General features: G+C 44.2%; 2 protein-coding genes across 2 annotated transcripts; both read left to right on the top strand.

The window, feature by feature from the left end:
- The first annotated feature begins 4,289 nt into the window (after positions 1-4,289).
- On the top strand, positions 4,290-6,746 carry LOC102693538 (probable G-protein coupled receptor 139). Its single transcript, XM_069186129.1, has 2 exons — positions 4,290-4,362; positions 5,460-6,746. Exons 1-2 carry the CDS (start codon positions 4,290-4,292, stop codon positions 6,464-6,466), a joined length of 1,080 nt encoding a protein of 359 aa, XP_069042230.1. The 3' UTR covers positions 6,467-6,746.
- A 1,400-nt stretch (positions 6,747-8,146) lies between these two features.
- Positions 8,147-21,745, top strand: traf3ip2a (TRAF3 interacting protein 2a). Its single transcript, XM_015353335.2, has 10 exons — positions 8,147-8,220; positions 9,633-9,690; positions 10,351-11,049; positions 13,133-13,298; positions 15,178-15,404; positions 15,859-15,947; positions 16,321-16,389; positions 17,278-17,382; positions 19,911-19,985; positions 20,420-21,745. Exons 2-10 carry the CDS (start codon positions 9,675-9,677, stop codon positions 20,591-20,593), a joined length of 1,620 nt encoding a protein of 539 aa, XP_015208821.2. The 5' UTR covers positions 8,147-8,220; positions 9,633-9,674; the 3' UTR covers positions 20,594-21,745.
- Positions 21,746-22,817: the final 1,072 nt, after the last annotated feature.

Raw genomic sequence — 22,817 nt, 5'->3', positions numbered from 1 at the left:
ACATATCAAAATCAAATCAAAGTTTATTTATCAAATGCACAACAATACGGCGTGCAGCAGTAGTTGCTGGCAATGAAATGTCTTTTTCTGCGAGCTCACAAAAATTACAAGAATCACAAAAATCACAAAAATTCACAAATACACAAAAATCACAAAATTGAGGTTAAATTTTTCAAATTGAATAAAACTCAATGTGAGTCGAGCTGTTATGTGTCCATGGTGTATGCAATATATACATGTAGTGCAGTTATGCTGAATATAGTGAGAATTGTGTGTCCATGTAGCCATTACAGGTGATTTGCTAAGGAGATATATATATAGCAATTCCTTACACTTATATATTCTGGACACTCCACTCAAAGCGCTTTACAAGTAATGGGGATCCCCTCCACCACCACCAGTGTGCAGCCCCACCTGGTGATACAACAGCAGCCATAGTGCGCCAGAACGCTCACCACACACCAGCTCTCAGTGGGGAGGAGAGCAGAGTGATTAAGCCAATTCAGAGATGTGATTATTAGGAGGCCATGATTGGTAAAGGCCAGGGGGAAATTTGGCCAAGACACCAGGGTTACACCCCTACTCTTTCCAAGAAACACCCTGGGATTTTTAATGACCGCAGAGAGTCGGGACCTCGGTTTTACGTCTCATCCGAAGGACAGCGTCTATTTACAGTATAGCGTCCCCGTCACTATACTGGGGCATTAGGACCCACGCAGATTGCAGGGTGAGCGCCCCCTACTGGCCCCAGCAGCAGCCTCAGCTTTCCCAGGTGTCTCCCCTCCAGGTACTAGCCAGGCTCCCCCTGCTGAGCTCCAGTGGGCTGTGAGCTGGGTGAGAGCGCCCCCTGCTGGCCCCACTCACACCTCTCCCAGCAGCAGCCTCAGCTTTCCCAGGAGTCTCCCCTCTAAGTACTGGCCAGGCTGAGCTTCAGTTATGAATCTCAGGGTGATATGGCTGCTGGCTCCCCGGTTTCCTCTAGGTGCTGTGGTTTCATCACACAGTTCACAAATATACTGGTAAGTTACTCAGCTTCTGGGTACATTGGCTCTGGTGTGAGTGTGTCAGTCCTGTGCTGGACTGGCGTCCTGTCCAGGGCGTTGCCTGTCTCGCCCCCGTTGCTTGCTGGGATAGACTTCAGCTCCCCTGTGATCAAGTGGTTCGAAAAGGGGCGGATGGATGATCGTGGACGTGTTTTTTTGAAACAATTTTAACTCTTTTATAACAAGGGAACAGGCACTTGTCCTGTACGCATCATTCCCTATCATCCCCCACTCACAGCATTGCATTGGTGTTTTTGTAAATTTATATAGAGAAGGTGCCTTTTTCATCGGTTCTTTTTCATTTGCCCCATCATCCCAAGGTGAGTGCTTCTTTTGCACTCAAAGCGTAAAGGGTAATAAAAATAAAATGTTCTGAAAAAAATTGTTGAGATTTGGTTGCCATGGAAAACATATCAGAAAACTACAATCAATTTTGTTCAACAACATCTAAAACATCACAGCAATCGATTCCAGAGCATAAACCTGATGATAAATCTTTACTCCTGCCTGTGCACTATCGACCTGTCATCTGCCTGATTACTCAGTCCTGCCCGAGTTGTGCCTCATTATGGATCTGTACACGTTTATTCAAACACGGACACTTTCAGAGTCATATCTTGTTTATGAGCAACTGACTGCTCGAACCACTTATTACACATGGACGGTCTGAGAAACCTTGCAGGTTGCCAGACTGGCTGGATTTTGCAGTAATAACTCCAGAAGGTAAGTACGACAGTTTTCCCTTCGTGTTTCAAGTTTCAGCTTTAGAGAAGTTCCGCTGTCACTCTTGTGGACATTCTCAAAGGCCGGAGTAATGAAGTTTCAAGTAATGAAAGTAAGTGATGTATTGATGTAAGATTAAGAACAGTACTAATTATATATAAACGCCGCCAGCGTTTCACAAAGGCCACTTCTGAGTTGTGTTTTAGGAATGCCTCAACTTTTTGGTGACACCTTGTTTACAGTACAAATATTTGCAGCGGTAAGTTTGAACATATGTGTATGAAGTCGCAGACAAGAAAAGCAGGTATCTGGTAAAAATCAATTCTTGAATTGTGTCGGCTGGATTCGAGAAGAAAGCATTACTATTACAATATAGCTGCGTATAGAGCAATATAGCTGATGACTATTTAAAGCTTAGAAATATCTAAACTGCTAGTGTAACCTGTCAATACTAGATTCTAATAAACCTGAATTTTATACCAGTTTAACTTTCTCGTCTCGTTATTCGGTGTCTTATTATTTTCCTTTTCATTAAGGTTACTATTTTCAGTTAGGAAAATACTTAATGTAAGTCAGTTATAGCACTTTAGGAGTGAAAGTGCGTTTCGTCATGAATCTCTTAACAGACAACGCTTGACGCGGGAGTTCGTGAGTGCGAGTACTGTACCTGTTCCTGTTCACCTTAGTTTACACACCAATGCTGACAGAAATCTTTTGACTCTTTCTTAACGTTACCATTGAAGACTAACGCTACAAAAGGGAGGGAAAAAATGAAACTTTATGCAGGTAAAAATGTTAGAGATTTAGGAGGTCGGAAAACCGAAATCTATGTGCGTACAAGTGTACGCCTGCTGTCGTGTTCATCATTGCGAGAGTGGGAATCGTCCACTGACAGGAGATAAGGATCTGTTGTTTTTTATGTAATAAGTCAATTACAGATACAGTTTCGCCTCTCCACCGTTAAGCAGACACTAGGAACAGATGGTCAAGTCTTCGCTAAGTGTCCGGCTGAGAGGACTGAAACGTTCTTGCGTCAATATTTGCTCAAACTATGCGAGGTACACAGCTGACAACAGGACACGTTTCACTGGCTGTGGAATAAATGGGAAAAATATACATCCCTATGACACATTTCAGGGATTGAGACTCCGTATCTTTCCAAGTACGTTTTTGTTTGTTTATCAATAAAATAAAATAAAAACCAACACGACTGTTAAAGCAAAGCCATGGTGTAAGGCAAAAATAAAATCATAAAAACTCCCAGACTGAAATAACCGAGACCCCCGCTGTACTGTATGTTATTTAACTTAAATTTCAAAACGAATGCTTTGCTGCCTTGAACACAGACGTTTTGTTTTTTCGCCTTCCACGCAGTTAAACGTATGCATATGACTATCAATTAGACTAGAGATTTAATTGCAAAACGTAATTTTTAAAGAATCCGCTAGACAAAGAATATTCATTCTTAATGTTTGATTTCAAGAAACCTTTCGTTTGAAACTGTAATAACTTTCAGTTGCCTTTGGGTTGTCAGTTTCCTTGTAAAGGCTAAGATCTTCGTTTTTTGCCTGCGTTCAGTGGATCGCTGCTCCGCACTTTGTCACCATCACTTTGCCCAAACCTGCCTCTAGAGGAGACTGATGAGAACTCTGTATTTCTTCATTAAAACGTTTTTTTAACCGTTTGTACATTATTTTAACTCAATACCATGCGGTTACGTCTTTTAGAAGTTTTACATTCACAAGAAAGAAAAAGTTTAAATGCTCATGTTTTATTTTTAATTAAAACTCTCCTGAAACCGATGCCTTGTGAACTGTATGATGATTCGGTATGATATGAGGATTTTGATGATTGTCAGATAAGCCGATGATAGAAACCCAACAGAGAGTATGGTTAGATGATGAAAGGTACAGTATGTGTATACCTGGATCACACCAGACGCCAATCCCTTACAGGACACACACGTATTAACGTTCATTCATTTTCTAACTGCTCTGGCGGTAAACAACAGGCACAAGTCCATCACAGGACACACACACACACACGCCAGTTTTCCCAGAAGGCAATTAACCTAGCACTATGTTTTTGAACTGTGGGAGGAAACCTGAGCACCTGAAGGAAACCCACATGAACCTGGGGAGAACATACAAACTCCACACAGACAGGACCCCAGGAATTGAACCCAGAGCCCCAGAGCTGTCGGGCAGAAATACTGACCACTGAGCCACAGTGCAGCCCTCTCACACACATCAAAGAGAAGTGATTCAAGTGTGCCAGTTAAACTGTATAGGATGTATTTGAGCTGTGGAGACTTGAGTACCCAGAGGAGAAAAACAACTATAAGAATATGCAGTTATGAAACCCCCAAGCAGAAAGAACCAGATTTGAATCCAAAAGCTGTGAAATGACAGTACCAGACACAGTGCCACCACACCACCCTGCCTAAAACATCTCCTGTGATCAATGTTTACATTTTAGGTATCAACAGCTGCTATTGCCTGATGCTGATGAAGATTGCGAAGGATGGGGGGTACAAATATCTTGATTGCCATTCAAAGGGTCTATTACCCGTTACTGTTTTCAGTTGGATTACCAGGTTTGTTGGCGTTTTCGTTTGTTGTGTGATTGTTGTTTTTGGCCACGCAGGTGGCAGATGGCAGTATGAAAACAGACCCTGGGAATGTAATGATATTATAAAAACATGGTACTGTTGTTAATTGTTGTTATTGCCAGCAGTTAAATCACCCTGCACCTCACAGCTGGCAGCCCACTGAATCCCAGCAGGTGTGAGCCTGGTCAGTACCTGGAGGGGAGACTCCTGGGAAAGCTAAGGCTGCTGTTGGAAGTGGTGTTAGTGGGACCAGTAGGGGCGCTCACCTTAACGCTGTGTGCTGCCTTGATGCCACAGTAATAGTGATGGGGGACACCACACTAAAAAAAAGGGTGTAGGTGTGGGTCTGTGTGGGTCCTAATGCCCGAGTATAGTGACGGGGACACTATACTGTAAACAGGCGCCATCCTTCGGATGAGACGTAAAACCGAGGTCCTGACTCTCTGTGGTCATTAAAAATCCCAGGGCGTTTCTCGAAAAGAGTAGGGGTGTTACCCCGGTGTCCTGGCCAAATTTTCCATTGGCCTTTACCCATCATGGCCTCCTAATAACCCCCATCTCATTACTCTCCTCTCCTCCCCACTGAGAGCTGGTGTGTGGTGAGCGTTCTGGTGCACTATGGCTGCCGTCCCATCATCCAGGTGGGGCTGCACACTGGTGGGGGTGGAGGGGATCCCCATTACCTGTAAAGCGCTTTGAGTGGAGTGTCCAAAAAAGCGCTATATAAGCGTAAGGAATTCATAATTAATATTATTAAATGTGGAATTTTCTTCACACTTCTCACCTTGTAAGCCTCTGCTTCATGCAAAGCAGGACTAAGAAGCATTTTAATAAATCCTTTGTCCCCAAACCTTATTTAGCCAAAAAAAAAAGTCCTTTACTCTTCTTCAGAATATAAAAAAATGCTGCCAAAAGTGGACAAATCCTATAACTCACCTAAAGAAATGCATTTTGTCATCTACATTTACAGCATAACTGTAGCATTTATCTAGCAGGGAACGATACCACGTGAAAAAAAAAAAACAGGAGCTCCCACCTAACTCACCAAGTGCTGAGCAAAATGTCTGCTTTTTACTCTACAGCCAACCTCTTCACCTTCTACGTGATTAGGTTTCGCAAGTGTGGCATGTCCGAGACGGCCGCCATCTACCTGAGCTCGCTGGCCGTCGTGGACTCCTGCTACCTGGTGTGGGTGATCCTGCTGGACCTGACCTTGACCTTCGCGCAGGCGCAGCCCTTCTGGCACGCCCAGCCCTGGTGCAGGATCCTGACCTACCTGCAGCACGGCTCCCTGTACAGCTCCTCGTGGATCGTGGTGGGCTTCACCGTAGAGCGCTACCTTGCGCTCAGGATCACCGGCCTCAAGAGGCGCCTCTCTCGGTGCAGGGTCACGGTCTGCGTCACCCTGATGATCGTCGTCTTCTCCCACGTCGCATCGGTCCCAGTGTACTGGATCAACGACGTCAAGCCGACGAACCTCACCAGGGACGGCGAGAACGTCACCTTGCCCAGGTGCGGCTATAACAACACGGAGTATTCCACGGTGCTGGTCTGGATCACCACCTTCCTCTCTGGGGGAATCCCCATTCTCCTCGTCATCGTCTTTAACACTCTGATAGGACACCACCTCCGGAGGGCCAGCAAGATGTTCACCAAGGAGGAGAGGCGAGCCATCAAAGGGGCCAGCGCCAAGAGCATGGTCAGAAGAACCATCTTACTGCTCTGCACAGTGTCCATCACCTTTGTAGTCTTGAGTCTCCCGCGGTTTGTGACATATTGCATCTTAAGAACCACCTACAACTACCAAGGCTTCAACAGAGACGACTACAGCCTGCCCATCAATGTCATCAGTGACCTGGCCAACATGCTGCAGAATCTAAACTCCTCCACCAACTTCCTCTTGTACTGCATGGTGAGCAGGAGGTTCAGGCAGGAGCTGCTCGGCTTGCTGGCTCACAGGAGCAGAGCGAGGGAACTTGGGTCCCTCACCGCCCAGACAACCATGAAAGTGTTTTCTGTCATGGATCGTCCAGCCCACAATGCAAGGGTGGTGAACGTGGTTCTCACAAAACTGAAGCAAACTCAGTAGTTCACTGACAGCGTCTTGTAAAAGCTTTCAATATTTGTGAAACTGAGATTTTTCTAAGAGATGTCTGCATTCTTGTACTTGTTTTAACTTGCCTTTCAAAAGAAGTGATGGAGATTTCAAAGTAAATTACAAATGGCATACAGTGCTCTTTCTCCCCAAGTGCTGAATGTGCGCACAGTTCTGGAGCTCTGTTTGTGCGAGAGGCACACAGCACGACGGCACGACAGCACACACTCTGTAATCCATCCATCTTTCCACCCATTCCCGAACCGCATCGTCCCGTTCACGGTGGTGGGAGAGCACTCGGTGCTGGCGCCCCGGGCTGCCGTCTGTGTGACGCTTGTGTGCTCCCCCCGTCTTCACCTGGGGTTCCTCCCACACTCCCATGACATCAGATGAGGCCCGGGCCAGGTCACGCTGTGGGGCCCCCTCATGGTTTGGGAAGAGGGGGGAAAAATATTGGAATGTACAGAATAGTATGATGGGAGGATTAAGGCGGGCATTTTGGCACTCCTGAAGAAGGGTAGATTCAGCACTGAAAGGGGGATGTTTTTTTCACAGCCGTGGACTTTAGGCGAGAATCACAGCATGTGGTAAAAGTTCCTAATCGGACTCGAGTAGAGAAACACAGCCAAAGGGTTGAAGTGGGGGACCTCGCACCTTGAGGTGAGGCCCCCCTTTGAGGTCAGGCCTAGGTAGCTACACCCCAACAGCCCAGCACACACATCCACAGGGATTATTGCCTGTGTTGCGCTCCAGACACAGTCCTGACGCAGAATGCAGTCAGTAAAGCCAAAAACGTTGAAAGATTTTAATTTTCTGTCATGGTTTTCTTTTGAAAATATTTTTTTTCCCTGTCCTTGCACACTCAGTTTGGATTAGTCCATTCCAAAATCAATCCAGTTTACCACTGGAGCCACAGGACTGGGAATGGGAAGAACACAGAGACAAATATGTCCTCCTCCATCATGTGTACTTGTCAGAGTTCAGCCTCTTTTTTACTCTGTGAGCCTCAGTGATATCGACTGGTGGTCCATCTACAGTATGTGCCTTATTTACTGATTTAAATGTAATTACTTTTCTCTGGAGAGATGAGAACACGGAGGCATTCGTTTTTCATTCATGATACAATACGTCTTGAAAATGTGTTCACTGCAAAATGTTATTAGGAATACTCTTCTTTCGCATTCCTTATTACAGCATTTTGAAAGAGTAAAGATAGTATTCTGATGCCGCTAACAACTTAATCATTTCCTTAGTTAATAGTTTTTTTTTAATGGCCTAATCTCTTTTAGAAAACGACATTGCAAAAGCGAAAGGTTTACTGCTTTTAAAACTCCCAGACTAATCGTCAGTCTTTAAGAAAGCCAGGTGAATTGCAGGTGTTCCGCATTTTTAGTCTCACTACATGCCATTTTTCTTACAGACGAACTTTGTCATTAAACTTTTAACAAAACAAAGCTCCGATTATTTTTTTTTAACCTGCAGAAACGTTAACACCTCTCGCCTGCCTTTGTACGCTTCCCGACTTCGGAGCGAAATTCCTTCCGCTGCTGAAACTTTTTTTTCCGATGGGTGGACTCTACCTTTTAAACTTTTTGTGAAGAATTTGCATATTCGGAGTTATTGTTCTCCCTGATTTGCATTTAAAATTATTTCCTTGTGAAGAAAGAGCCGCGGGTTCCCAGCAGGACAGCTACCTGCGCGTTTCCTTCTACGCCCACAGTCAGTCCTCTGCCGCCGCTGTTGGGGAGGTAGGAATATTGATCTCCGGATGCTTTTAATACAAAACACTTTCCTGTATTGATTATTTTAAGCATTCAGACAGAAACCTGTTGTGTAAAAGAAAAGGCGAACTGGTGCAGTTAGTGCGATTAAGCTGAACGTGGGAATATATGTTCATTTTGACTTTGAAAGCCTTCTTGTCAGATCAGGATGAAAAAAGACAAGGAAATTCGGAAAAGTCCAGTCATCAACAGTAAATCAAAAAGCTGTTTTTTTTTTTTACTCAGTTCATGTTCAACTTTGTGGTAGTGTTTACCGTTAATTTTTTTTTGCAAATAGTGTTTAATCACTTAAATTAGCCAGCTCGTCGCTGAATGAGGTGGTAAGGTGGTTAATGACGAACTGGACCGGTGTTAAACATTGGTACTGTACATGAGTCAGTGTTTGGTGTTAATTTCAAGATGATCGCCAAGTTCCCTGCACTCATGCCTACTGTACATGTATGTACATGAGGGTGTAGATCCCTTTGACTTTTTTAGATGGTTTGATTTCTTTAAAAAAAAAACCCATCTGTTCAGTAATACAAATAATGAAATAAACTAGTTTCAAAACACTGTCACGTAGACGTACCTTCGCCTATTCTTTTAAAAACGTTTGTCCTTTTTTCTCAATTATTTGGATTGACCATACAAATAAGATATTGTTTATTATATCAAAATATATGGCAGGGTGGCTCAGCTGCTGGTAAAGATGCACAGTGTTGCACGGCATTGCAACCCAGAAATCTGATAATCTAAATTCAGATCGCTATTGCCTAAATTGTACTATTACTCGCTGCTTTTCGGGTGCTTATGTTTTACTGAGACACAAAAACATTTGTTCTCTCCAGTGGAGTGTAAACTGTTACTGTCTATATATGAACTGTGATCCCACAGGTCCGTTTGTATCACTGGTGTCTACCCTTTGCCCACGTAGGCTGGAAAGTCTTCGGTTTGCGCAAAAGCATAGTGTGACAAGTGGCTTTTCGAGGAAGTCTCCATCTTGGCTCAAAACCCAGGCCCTTTGGCGTAGCCCTGAGCCAAAATGGGGGCTTGCTTTCACTACCGCACACAAGGGTTGGAAAAAAAGTTCTGTGATGATCTCTCAGCTCTCTCTGATGCAGGTCACTGTATTTCTCTGTGTTCTTTTCGTCTCAGTAACATGAATGTGTTGTAGCCATCTTGCCTGATGTCTCTCTCTCAGTGCTGGAGACACTCTTTCAAGATGTACACTCTTCACCAACTTATACTGTACATATGTATCCCCTTAGCCTGCTGTAAATATGATGCCATAGTAACTAGTTTTAATTTTTGTTCAATTGACAGGGTAGTAGGCTCGTTCATTTATTTTCTTGTTCGAATCGTGTGCAATACATTCTTCTCTTCATCGTTTATCTTCTCAGCACAAGACGTTATGTAAGAAATTTCAGCTGGTTACAAGGACAATGGAGTCATTCATAGGTAAGATCCAAACGTATTTGACACAAGGCTTTACATTAAAAAAAGTGAACTAACAAGTTCATTTAATAAAACAATGCCGGTGATATTATTCAACGAGAATCATGTGGTTCTGTGATTTCTGCATCATTATAATCATGGAATTGTTATATGTTCTACTCTAGTCTAATATGATTTAATCATCAGTTCTGACACTTAGATTCTGAGTCAGAATTTGTCTTGAAAAGAAACTAGATTAGCTCTCCGAATAGACCTGTAGAAGTATTAGTTTGTTTGAGAAACAGGAAAGGAGCACGTTCCAGTGATAATGTTAACGTCCTGCAAAGAAGCAAGCAAAAGGTTCATTCCATACCGAAAAGAGAAGAAAGGAAACACAACGTTTCGCTGTGGAGCCTTCTTCGGGAAATTCTTTTCTTCTCTATTCTGCAGGGAACAAACCTTTACCTGTTCCCTTCCAGCCTACGCCTGCTGACGCAGCTCCCTACTGGAACTCTTTTTACACTCTGTCTTCCTTGTGTCTGAAAACAGAGCATAAATGTCAACAGATAAGTGACACTGGGATAAGTAGGGGGAGAGTACACTGTAAGACAAATTGTTTTTTTGCTTTGAAGGATTTCTTTCTCGGGGGTCAGACCCTAATTGTTTTGTTGTCTTTATCTGAAGACTTTCGTCCTCTCAGAAGCATTCCCGTGGAGACGGACGAGTCCATGGTATTCTTGGACGTGCTGGCGAAGTGTAAAGACCAGCCCTGTGGGACAGCGGGAGTCTGCTCTGGACAGCCGGAGGTGACGGTGAACGAAGTGGCACTGTGCAGGTCCGGTGTACAAGACAGCTTAAGTGGCAGAAACTATTTCCAGGAGAAGAAACACCAAACGGGCGCTTCTGAGGAGGATACAGGGCAGAGTCCTGGAAAAAGTCCCTTCCCAGCAGGCAGCTGGGCCGATTCGTCCCCAGAAATGCGCCGGTTCGAAATTACACAGGCGCCAAGAGGACCCGCAAAGCCGACCAATACCTGTTTACAGCAGCCGGGCTCTTCAGAAGTCGGGCCCTGCCCCGCCGTCAAGAGACGCCAGCTGCCCACAGAAAAGGACTTCGAGAGCGAAGTCGGTTCTGACTCCAGAGAGAGTGCCAGGCCGTCTCTGCTGAGCAGACAGCTGGACCTCCCCAGTGAAGACACCGGCTACGGGTCCCAGCCTCGGAAGGACATGGATGTCCAGCTGCAGGACCCCCCGCTGTCTCTGCGGTCAGACCTGGGCTGCCCTGTAGGCCCCGGGGTTGTGATAAACAGGGGTGAAGGATCTGGGCTCTGGCCCACAGCCCACAACAATCCACAGCAGCACCACCATTACCCAGCTCCTCAGCGTAAGTTAGACCTTGGATACTTCTGATCTTGACCTGATCTTGACCTGATCTTGACCTGATCTTGACCTGACCTCGCCTCACCTGACTTCGCCTCACCTGACCTGAACTCATTTGATCTGACCTCACCCAGCCTGCACTCGCCTCACCTGACCTCGCCTCACCTGACCTCGCCTCACCTGACCTCGCCTCACCTGACCTCGCCTCACCTGACCTCGCCTCAGCTGACCTTTGCCTCACCTGACCTTTGCCTCACCTGACCTTTGCCTCACCTGACCTCACCTGACCTCGCCTCACCTGAGCTTGCCTCACCTGACCTCATCCAATCTGACCTCTCCTCACCTGACCTCTTCTCACCTGACCTCACCTCGCCTCACCTGACTTCGCCTCACCTGACCTGAACTCATTTGATCTGACCTCACCCAGCCTGCACTCGCCTCACCTGACCTCGCCTCACCTGACCTCGCCTCACCTGACCTCGCCTCACCTGACCTCGCCTCACCTGACCTCGCCTCAGCTGACCTTTGCCTCACCTGACCTTTGCCTCACCTGACCTCACCTGACCTCGCCTCACCTGAGCTTGCCTCACCTGACCTCATCCAATCTGACCTCTCCTCACCTGACCTCTTCTCACCTGACCTCATCCAATCCGACCTCTCCTCACCTGACCTCATCCAATCTGACCTCTCCTCACCTGACCTCTTCTCACTTGACCTCATCCAATCCGACCTCTCCTCACCTGACCTCATCCAATCTGACCTCTCCTCACCTGACCTCTTCTCACCTGACCTCATCCAATCCGACCTCTCCTCACCTGACCTCATCCAATCTGACCTCTCCTCACCTGACCTCTTCTCACCTGACCTCATCCAATCCGACCTCTCCTCACCTGACCTCATCCAATCTGACCTCTCCTCACCTGACCTCTTCTCACTTGACCTCATCCAATCCGACCTCTACTCACTTGACCTCTCCTCACCTGACCTCTCCTCACCTGACCTCTCCTCACCTGACCTCATCCAATCCGACCTCTCCTCACCTGACCTCATCCAATCTGACCTCTCCTCACCTGACCTCTCCTCACCTGACCTCATCCAATCTGACCTCTCCTCACCTGACCTCATCCAATCTGACCTCTCCTCACCTGACCTCTCCTCACCTGACCTCATCCAATCCGACCTCTCCTCACCTGACCTCATCCAATCTGACCTCTCCTCACCTGACCTCTTCTCACCTGACCTCATCCAATCCGACCTCTCCTCACCTGTCCTCATCCAATCTGACCTCTCCTCACCTGACCTCTTCTCACCTGACCTCATCCAATCCGACCTCTCCTCACCTGACCTCATCCAATCTGACCTCTCCTCACCTGACCTCTTCTCACTTGACCTCATCCAATCCGACCTCTCCTCACTTGACCTCTCCTCACCTGACCTCTCCTCACCTGACCTCTCCTCACCTGACCTCATCCAATCCGACCTCTCCTCACCTGACCTCATCCAATCTGACCTCTCCTCACCTGACCTCTCCTCACCTGACCTCATCCAATCTGACCTCTCCTCACCTGACCTCTCCTCACCTGACCTCATCCAATCTGACCTCTCCTCACCTGACCTCATCCAATCTGACCTCTCCTCACCTGACCTCTCCTCACCTGACCTCTCCTCACCTGACCTCATCCAATCTGACCTCTCCTCACCTGGCCTCACAGGGTCGCAGGCAAGCTGGAGTCTATCCCATCATGCAACAGGTGCGAGGCAGGTTACACTCTGCAGGGCACACCAGTCCATCAGAGGGCAGACAGACACACACACACACAGACACAGACACACGCACACACACACACCCCACCCCAGGAATTGAACCCCGCTGCAAGATAGCAATGCTATCCCCTACACAACGGTGCCATTGTGAAATTAATCAGAAAAGATTTGTAGAAAAGGCCATTTCCCCATTCAGCCTTAAAGTGTTACCCATACTGTGCATGCAAAGACTGGTGGAACTGTATGTACATGGATTAAACCAGTTGTTAAATCTAATGACATCCTTACAAAGTCTCATATATTTTTGCCTTACCTCTCCACAGGATTTGCGGCTGTGGATTGTGGGCGCGCCTGCTGGTCACATTCCCCCTCCTATCAGAGACAGGATCCCAGGGTGTGTGCACAGCAGCAGCTGACTGGCTGCACCCACGGGCGCTGTGTTCCAGAGCCCCAGCAGGAAGTCAGGCTTTGGCCCGGACCAGAGGGCTGGTAAGCACAGCGCGTCTGTTGGTGTTTTCTCTGGGAATTCCCCGCTCTGTCCCTGGCCACTCCTGAAAGGGCAAGGCTGAACACGCGAGAAGAACCAGCAGGAGTGGCTCAGGACGGGAGCCAGGAAGAGATCCGTTTACTACAGCCCTCAAATAAAACCCCGTGAAATTAAACAACAATGCAGGACGTGTGAAAGGAATGGCAAAAATGTGTTTTCTTTCAAAAAGTACATGCACGTCTACTCTTCCCTCACGTCTTTTGCAAAAGGAAGATAACACACCTGAGGATATACTGTACATCTGTTACTTCTCTCAATCTTGACTAAATTGGACACTTCCCGAAATTCCTACCCATCCAGGGAATGAATTGAGCCTCAGCAGTATGCGAACACACTAATAGTAACAATGATATTAAATCATTTCAATAAACTCTTTTCAATATTTCAAGCATTGTGACAAGCTGCACATTAACTTAGCTCAGCTAAGCCATGAGATTTCTATAACAATTTATGATACTGACACTATGCAATTGCTGACAAAACACTTCAGTTGATTCACTTTCAACTTTCATACACAACTATATTACGTCATCAGGACATGTTCTTCCAAACAGATGAGCTAGCAAACAAGTCGACAGCGTAGATGTTCTGCTTCATTCAGTCTTCTAAAGATTCTTTGACAATTTGACAAAAAAAAGTTCTTTTTGAATCTAAACACAGGAGTGTGTCAGATTAAGCCTATTTATAGATGAGACAATGTGTTACACGTGGTATGTTTAGCTTTGGTAAATAAGGTAAATATTTTCTCATTTACTGTATAAACACTGTGGGATATTTACATTAATTACCAGTACCAATACTGTTATTGTACACATTTCTGTCTGAAAATATTTTTCCTTGTGATATTAAGAGGAAATTCTACTGCTGTAACAAACTGGAAGTAAAAGAAAAATAGGTTTAAAACCAAAGAACAGCATATGCTTTAATACATACAGTGCTTTAGTGCATAACGTGTTATATTAGAATTCACTCACTTTCTCGAAGGCAGAGTTTTAGCATTAATCACATATTTTCAATTAATAGACTTTTTTTGACAATTACTGTATGCATTATAATCATTCTCTGAAGGAGGTGTTTAGGTACAGTACTGTACCATTTAAATAAATAAGGGGGCCAAATGAAAATATCTTTATTACTGCTTTCAAAACATAGTTATTTTATTTTTTTAATTTTAACTTTTTCTTTTGAACCCTTACCAATACTTTCATGGTCTATATACTAGACCTGTAAGTCAGGAGGAACTCAGATAATTATACTGTGTGTGCAACAGCACTCCTCTGAAACACAGTAAGGATGTTTGTTATTGGAGGGTCCATCTACTGTTTGAAAATGTGGCTTAATGTTTGCAAAATTAGATTATTTTCTCCCACATTCAAATCATCATGAGAACAAATCTGTGCTCTTGTTGTTCTGAACGGAAGAATGGAGGTTTACAGTAGGTCTAGTGGAGAATTTTAAAATTGAGTGTATCAGTTAACGGGTGATCAGTGGATCTTCAAATCCATCTTTATGTCCCTAATTCTGACAGAACTCAGCAACATGTGTTCATCTGGAAAGTTTAATCAGATCGCGCTCACAAATGGTGATACGACAGAACCCTGACACTGAATGACCCAGACCTGACATCTCTCAGGGCTTCTGTTACAAGTTAAACATGTAGGACCGTCCCCCTACTTGTAGTGATTTACGGGAGCATACGTGTAGGTTTCATGTTTGAGGAACGCTGTAATTTTGAGTTATTTTGTCCTTTTTCTGCAAGGGTTCTGTAACAAAAGAAGTGGAAAGCGCCGTGTTAATCGCAGTGATGGCGTTGTTTTGTAGGAATCAGCCTCATTTTCGATTCGGTGTGAGAGACAGTCACTCCTCTGCCTACGGCCTCCACCGCGGTCTTCACAGTACACCGGGCTGTGCCGCCCCCTCTGTGGGGGTGATGTCTCAGATTGACATCGTACCTTCTCCACCTCTGCCTCCTCCGTACCGCCAGCCTGCTGTCAGCGGGACAGAGGAACCGGGAATGTTGAAAACCATCAACCTGCCAGATGAATGCCGTGAGTGAAATATAAAAAAGGTTTGCAGTACAGCACCTTTTCAGAAAAAAAAATATGCTTCATAAGGCAGGATTCTGAGGCGTATTAATACCACTTTCATATTGATGTGCTTCATGTCACATGCCACAGTTGGATGAGTTTCTTGGCAAGAATATAACAGGGAGGATTTGTTTCAGTACCCATGTACATCAACCGGATTTGGGGCACTTTACAAGTGGAGAAAAGGCAAGCACTAAAAGAAAATATACATTATTTAATTCAATTCTTTATTCAATATAAAGTCAGTTGTTTAATGAATAACATTTTTGCTTTCCATAAAGTGTTCTTAATTCTCACTGGCTGTTCTGAAATGAATACGAAAGTTTATTTAGAGGAATGTTAGCAGTAACCCCCAAAGTTTCATATCTAGTAGAAAGTGACATATTAAAAGTCCACATTCTGAATTTGTTTTCAGGGAATTTATTTGTTACGTATTCAGTGGACGCAGCTCGTGAGATACTAACCTTTGTGGAATTTCTGACAAAACAAGGCTTTCGGCCAGCGGTAAGTAGGGACAGAAAGTCAAGTCTCCTTCTCATCTGCTACTTTGTTCGTTTGGTTACACACTTTGCAGCTCACACCCCAGTGGTATTTCTTTATGAGAGACGTTACTGTACTCATCCACAATTTTCTATGTGAACAAGTATAAAGGCATTTTAAAAACTTTTTATTATACAGTCTGCAGCAGGATACGTCTATAGTAAGCATTAAAATGCTGTTCTTCTTCAGTGTTGTTGCATTACCTGTTTTACTTAGGTTTTACTTAGCCATTACAATAAGTGTGCTTTGTATTTGTGTCTTGAGCTGGACTTGATGTACTTCAGTTCAGAGACTGTTGATTCAAAGATCATTGGTCGCATCTCTTCCTTTGTTCCAGATTGATATATTTGACAACCCAATAAGGCGTATGGACATCAATAAGTGGATGGACAGTTATTTAAAAGACGTAAGCATAAAAAAAGGAGTGTAAGAACAATTATAATTGCAATTACATTCAGTTCTTAGTTTGTACATTTTAACATTCACATACAGTATGTTGCTTTCAGGAATGTGTAATGTTATATATGCTTTTCAAGGGGGGTATATGTTCATGGATGTCACAGTACTGTATTTTTCCAACTGCTAATTCACCCCCAAAATATTGTATTTCCTTTCCTTTTTTTCATTTCCCACACACTATCATCTGGTTATTTGGAGTTTTGAAGGAATAATCAATATGTTTCAGGGGATTAATCCGCTACGAAGTGCTGTGCAAATTCAGTATGACGGCAAAACCTTACAAACGCATTTGAAACAAACCACAGCTACAGTAAAGATCACTTTACATGACGTACAGGAGAGGCCAAAAGAAGTGCTGTGTTAGAACTCCAAACTGACCTCTCCACTTCGGCCTTACAGAGCCCTTATAACCATATTGTGAATGAAAGTGCAAGAAACATCATGACTGACTAAAGAAGGGAAAAAATCACGGGCAATTAAAAAATACAATTAAAAGAAAAAAATATATGTATTGGTATTGTTGTGGCATTGGTTTTTAAGCCACAACACAAGCTAAATAAGTAAGCAACAACAGGCAGACTAAAGGTCTACAGCACTTTTTTCAATAGCCGCAGTATTTGTGTGACATGCCTATAAATGATGAGCGCTCAATTCATCTGACGTTCCCTGAACTAAAATCTTGTTGAGATTTGTCTTCGCCTATATCCTTGTGTAAATAGCTGTAGTCTGCTAGCTGACACAAGTTAAGGCTGCAGAAATTGCACGCCACATTGGTGTTTTCAAAGCAGTACCGTTTGATTTGACTATTTAATTACTGCCAATCCTTCTATTGCAGAAATCAGTACTCATAATTGTAGTTGTGAGTCCCAAGTACAAAGAGGACATTGAGGGAACAGGCTTGGATGAGCATGGATTACACACAAAGTATATTCATACCATGGTAAGTGACCGTGCAGAAGCCTCGCTCTTCCTTAGCACAGCGACATTGTCTTCTGTACATTACCAGACCAAGATCATGTCTGGGAGTTAACATCAATTTAAATTAGGTTCTAGTGTGTAAAAAATTCAATGTTGCATGAGGGAACTGGCAAGGAAATCTTAAAATGCCTGCACTGCTCATCAGGGAATCTGAGTTTTAGCACTCATGGTGTTATAGTTAAAAAACATTTGTGAATCCTCTTGCTTGGTCAGTATTCTCTTATATTTTAGAACTAAAGCACAATTAGATCTTCATCTAATTCTTCAAGATCTAGATCTTCAAGTCTCAATAAAAGATTAAGGTGACCTGATTAAATGCACAACACATAGACAACAGATGTACTTGAATTCTTTAATCAACAAAATGTTCCAACAGTAAATATCCTCTTGTGAATAAGTTTGTGAATCCTTCAATTCAATGACTAGTGACACCGTCTGGAGCTTTGATGATTTCACATTGTTTTTTAGGAATTTTGGCCCATTGTTCCACATAAAATCTCTTCATGTCAGTGACATTTGGGGTTGTCTTGTATGAACAGCTCACCAGACTTTCCAGACTGTAACTTGACCAGTCCAAAATATGAAATGTCTCCTTCTTCAAGATTCAAGATTTTTTATTGGCCATATACAACAAGTGTATTGGAATGTTTACTCGTTCAGCTGTACCCAGTAACAGTGGAGAAAAATAATAGCCAGAAATGACAAACAGACATGGACAATAAATTCAGACTATAGACGTTATAATACAGCCAAGACAGGACAGTGCAAACAGCGCAGCACCTCAAAGTGCAGGTGCTAATATGTGCAGGTGCTGATTTGAGCTGTTTATGATGCGGACTGCCTGGGGGAAGAAACTGGTTTTGAATCTATTGGTCAGTGTTCTGATACTGCGATGCCTCCTGCCAGAACCCAGGGGTGAAAACAGGTTGTGGGCAAGGTGAATTGGGTCCCGAAGTATAGCTCGAGCCCGGTTGTGGCAGCGGTCGATATATCTGGTTGATGGAGGGTAGCTCGGTCCCAGTGACTTTCTGCGTAGACCTCACTGTAGATCTGCTTGCATGTTCAGGGTCATCGTCTTGCTGAATGACCCACGTATGGCTCAGCTGCAGCTGGTGATTGGACGCCCTGTTATTCCCCAGAATCTGCTGATGCTGTACAACACTAAATCCATTGTTCTGTCAGGATGGCAAGCTCTCAGGGCCCTGGGACAGCACAGCAGCCCCAAACCAAATGTACTCCCACTGCTGTTTCAGGAAAAGAATATACAGTAATCAACCATGAAGGGAGATCTTTTTCATGCTGGCGTGAGTTAGCTCTTCCTCGGGTGTCTGTCCACATGGAGATTTTGCACGTTTTCCCTGTGGGTGTTCCCAGTTGTTCTGGTTTGCTTCTAATTTTCAAAAACATGCTGGTTACATCTGATCAGCTGCTTTAATTGATCCCTTTTACATTGGCCCTGCAACTGACTCACATACCATCCAGAGGGACTCTGTCCTGCCTGTGTTTCCAGGATAGACTTCAGCCAGCTGTGAATACACACTTTATCCATGGCAAGAATGATTGTTTTTACATGCTGCTCCCTCGTGGTGTCTTCATGTTATATCAATCACAAAGCCTCTGAAACTCTGAAAGGCAGCTCACAGGCTGTGCTGAGACACTGGTATTTGCTGATGCTAGCCTGTGAAATCTCTGCCTTCGAGAGGGGAGTATTCAGCACAACAGGGCCAAGGAATCACAGCTGTGTGTCACAATCCAGCTGCACAGTTTCTGCCCCCTCTTCATGCTGGGAATAAATCACACTCGACATGTCACTACCATTCACACAAACAAGGTGCCTAGGCCATTGTGTACTAAAGGAATTTCTTAAAGGGTTATAAACAGGGAACCTAATGTTTCTGTAATCATGTTTTGAAATCAAAATTATATATATATTGCTTTCCAAGCGATCAACTGTAAGAATAGAGAAGGCTTAACAATGGTCAAGGGCTGGGATGCATGCCAACCCACTGTTGAGTTCCTGAAGTTTAATGTACAGCTGTCTGGACTAGAATGGAACATTAGCGATTTATTCATGAGCTTGCAGGCTTTTCAAAGTCCACTATCTCAGAATTTGGAAAGTAATAGGAAGCCATTTCTGCAAATTGGGGTTGAGGGAATCTGGAAAAAACTGCACAGTGTTGAAATCTCTAGATTAATTAGCTACTGTACTAAAAACTAAAGAAACAATGTGGGCCTATTACAATTTTTGCAAAAAACTTATAAATGTTTTATACTGTTTTTAAATGTCCAAGTGATCATGTGGTGTTATTATTGATTAGTTATGTGGAAGAAAGTTTGATTTCAGTGTCCAAAACCTTTGCTGATTAGATATTTGTATTTCTAATGCTATTCATTTTGTTGATATGGTATGAGAATGATATGTTTATGCACACAACCAGAATATTTAGTGCATATGCAGCTTTTTTAATTTGTTTGCATGTGGCCTTGCAGATGCAGAACGAGTTCATTCAGCAAGGAAGCCTGAATTTCAGATTTATACCTGTGCTCTTCCCAAATGCCACCAAGGTCAGTAGTACTCAATGTCATCCCTGCAACTGAGAAAGCAAAAGCCTGCCCTTCACCTTGCCCGTTGTTCATTTATCCATATCTTATGGCACTCTAGTAAGGACAGGTTGGAAAAGACACATTAATAATGACTGCAGATTTCTTTCATCGTTGCTTAGTTCCTCCATATCCTTTTGTGCTCTATTGACTTGCAATAAAACTGCATCCTACTTGAAAATGCAGGATTTTAGGAGTGTGTCGGCTCCTTCATATTGGTCCTCTTGCTGCGGTGAATTTTAAAGACAGTCCTTTAGCAAGAGAAAAAGACATTATAGTGCCTGTATTCCTGGCACACTACAAAACATTCCAGGCTTTGCTTTCATACAGTGTGTTTATTATGTTCGGTGTAAGCCTTCAGAGTTTGTGGAATTTGACAGTACTGCTGCTCTTTGCAGAGACATGTTCCTGGGTGGCTCCAGAACACCCGCATTTACAGATGGCCCTCAGAGACTGAAGACCTGCTCCTGCGACTTCTGAGGGAGGAGAAGTACATCTCCCCGCCCCTGGGCAAAGAGCTCACTCTCCACATCCGGCCTGTGGGCCCCAATCAGCTGATCAAACCACCCTGACAGTTCACGGACTGATCCCTCGCCCGGCCCTCCAAACTCAGAACGTCCTATTGGCTAGCACCGCCGAAGCTGAAATATTCAAAGATGAAAAGAGAGAAGAACAAAATAACATCAGATGATTTTGAGGATGATGACTCGTCTGTGGTCATCTACTGCTGACTGAGTAGCTTCTCCTCTCAAGTTCCTCTCATACTTGTTACTTAGCTTGGCTGTGGTGGAACCAGACACCCTGGGACACTGCACTGGGGCCTGAGCTTTAACCACCTTCCTGTACCTGAACACCCTGGGACAGTGCACTGGGGCCTGAGCTTTAACCACCTTCCTGTACCTGAACACCCTGGGACAGTGCACTGGGGCCTGAGCTTTAACCACCTTCCTGTACCTGAACACCCTGGGACAGTGCACTGGGGCCTGAGCTTTAACCACCTTCCTGTACCTGAACACCCTGGGACAGTGCACTGGGGCCTGAGCTTTAACCACCTTCCTGTACCTGAACACCCTGGGACAGTGCACTGGGGCCTGATCTTCAACCACCTTCCTGTACCTGAACACTCTGGGACACTGGGACTAGATCTCTAACCACCTTCCTGTACCTGAACACTCTGGGGCACTGGGACTAGATCTCTAACCACCTTCCTGTACCTGAACACTCTGGGACACTGGGACTAGATCTCTAACCACCTTCCTGTACCTGAACACTCTGGGACACTGGGACTAGATCTTTCACCACCTTCCTGTACCTTCTTAAGTCTCCTCTCCAGGTGTCACTTTTAGACACTGTAATGTTTTGCTTGTTGCAGATCATTTTTTAGTGTTATGTTGAACTCTAAACTTTGTTTTACACCACTTGATACGTTGATACTTTTATATCATTACGGTCTACAGCTCAGTAGTTTCTTGAACGCGGGTCTCCTTCTATAAACACAATAACAAATAATCTTAAAATAATATGTAAATACATTATATTATTCCTTGTATGCTATAAAACGCTCTTTAGCCATTCAATGGCATATTGTTTGCCTGAGTTAGCATTTATTCTGACTGATAAATTCATAATGTCTACAGTGTAAGGTCATAAATAGAAAAGTTTAAGTGGCTGTACACACATCTTGCCACCTGTTAAATAAAATTGGAGAAACATTCAGATTCTTAGTGGTCTCAGTTTACTATTTGTATAGATTTGTACAGATTCCCAGGGGTTAAGGAGAAGGTCAAGGTTTAACCTCAATCTCCTCTGAACCTCTACATTTAAATATCTCACCTTCTGAGCAGCCCTTTGTGCATCTTTCCTCACACGTCTTCACCCTTGTTGCGGCTCCCTGGCTCATTCCTCAGGATACAAGGCGGGTCCTGTCAGCTTTGTCCTTACCATCAGGTTGCCCTTTCCTCAGCCAGATGAGTGATGTCAGATTTACTTTAAACACACTATCAACTTTGTTGCATTAGAGTTTGACCAAACTGTTGAAACAAGAACACAAGGAAGGTGATACTGCAGCCTTTGCCTCTGGTGACACTAATGAATGTCTCTAATTGTTCCTGTGTGCTTGGTGGTGCGTGCCCTGTGACGGGCTGATGTCCTGTCCAGGGAGTAGTTCCACCTTGTGCCATATGCTTCCTGGATGGACTGCAGATTGCAGAAGCTTTCGGATAAGTGGGTGAACTCACTCTGACCACAAGATGGCAATGTTGCCTTTGCCGCCGTTATACTGCAGTGCACTAAACCAAACCATTCCATCAGCAATCCAGAAACACAGAACTGCCACTCCATCAAATTTATAAATGCACGCACACATAGAAAAGTATACGCAAGAACATAAACACACAAAACGCACAGAACTGATACACACTAACATTTCTAAACTTCTCTTGCCCAGTGAGCCTGGGACTAAGCTTTATATGATATTTCCTTTCCTAAAAGCTGGATCTCTATCTCCCTACAGAGATATTCTAAAACACAGCATTCCTGAACTGCCGTGTTACTCATCTAGGTACAGCGTGCAAGAGGAGGAATATAATACTTGCAGAATGGAGCATGTGGTAGTGTTCAGCTTTCCTTGTGCTTCGCTGGGGTCACCAGATTGTAATCACCCGGAAAAACATGGTTCCAGTTTAGAGCCCAAATGAACATCATGTGTGGAAGTATAAGGTATTCATAAATAGAGAAAATGCCTGGAAGGTTATAAAGGGTGTTGTACTGAATAAAACGGTATGCTGAAAGAAAACT

The sequence above is a fragment of the Lepisosteus oculatus genome, chromosome 2 (genome assembly GCF_040954835.1).
Source record: "Lepisosteus oculatus isolate fLepOcu1 chromosome 2, fLepOcu1.hap2, whole genome shotgun sequence".
Lineage (NCBI taxonomy): Eukaryota > Metazoa > Chordata > Actinopteri > Semionotiformes > Lepisosteidae > Lepisosteus > Lepisosteus oculatus.
The sequence above is the reverse complement of the archived record's forward strand: the minus strand, read 5'-3'. Positions and strand labels throughout refer to the sequence as shown.

What these genes read in the sequence shown, in the direction of transcription:
- traf3ip2a (XM_015353335.2), top strand. An exon ending in TGGCCCGGACCAGAGGGCTG is followed by an intron (nt 13,299 to 15,177) that starts GTAAGCACAGCG and finishes GTTGTTTTGTAG; the next exon opens with GAATCAGCCTCATTTTCGAT. An exon ending in AACAAGGCTTTCGGCCAGCG is followed by an intron (nt 15,948 to 16,320) that starts GTAAGTAGGGAC and finishes CCTTTGTTCCAG; the next exon opens with ATTGATATATTTGACAACCC.
- LOC102693538 (XM_069186129.1), top strand. Translation starts at nt 4,290, where the DNA reads ATGGGGGGTACAAATATCTTGATTGCCATTCAAAGGGTCTATTACCCG. An exon ending in GTTTTCAGTTGGATTACCAG is followed by an intron (nt 4,363 to 5,459) that starts GTTTGTTGGCGT and finishes TTTACTCTACAG; the next exon opens with CCAACCTCTTCACCTTCTAC.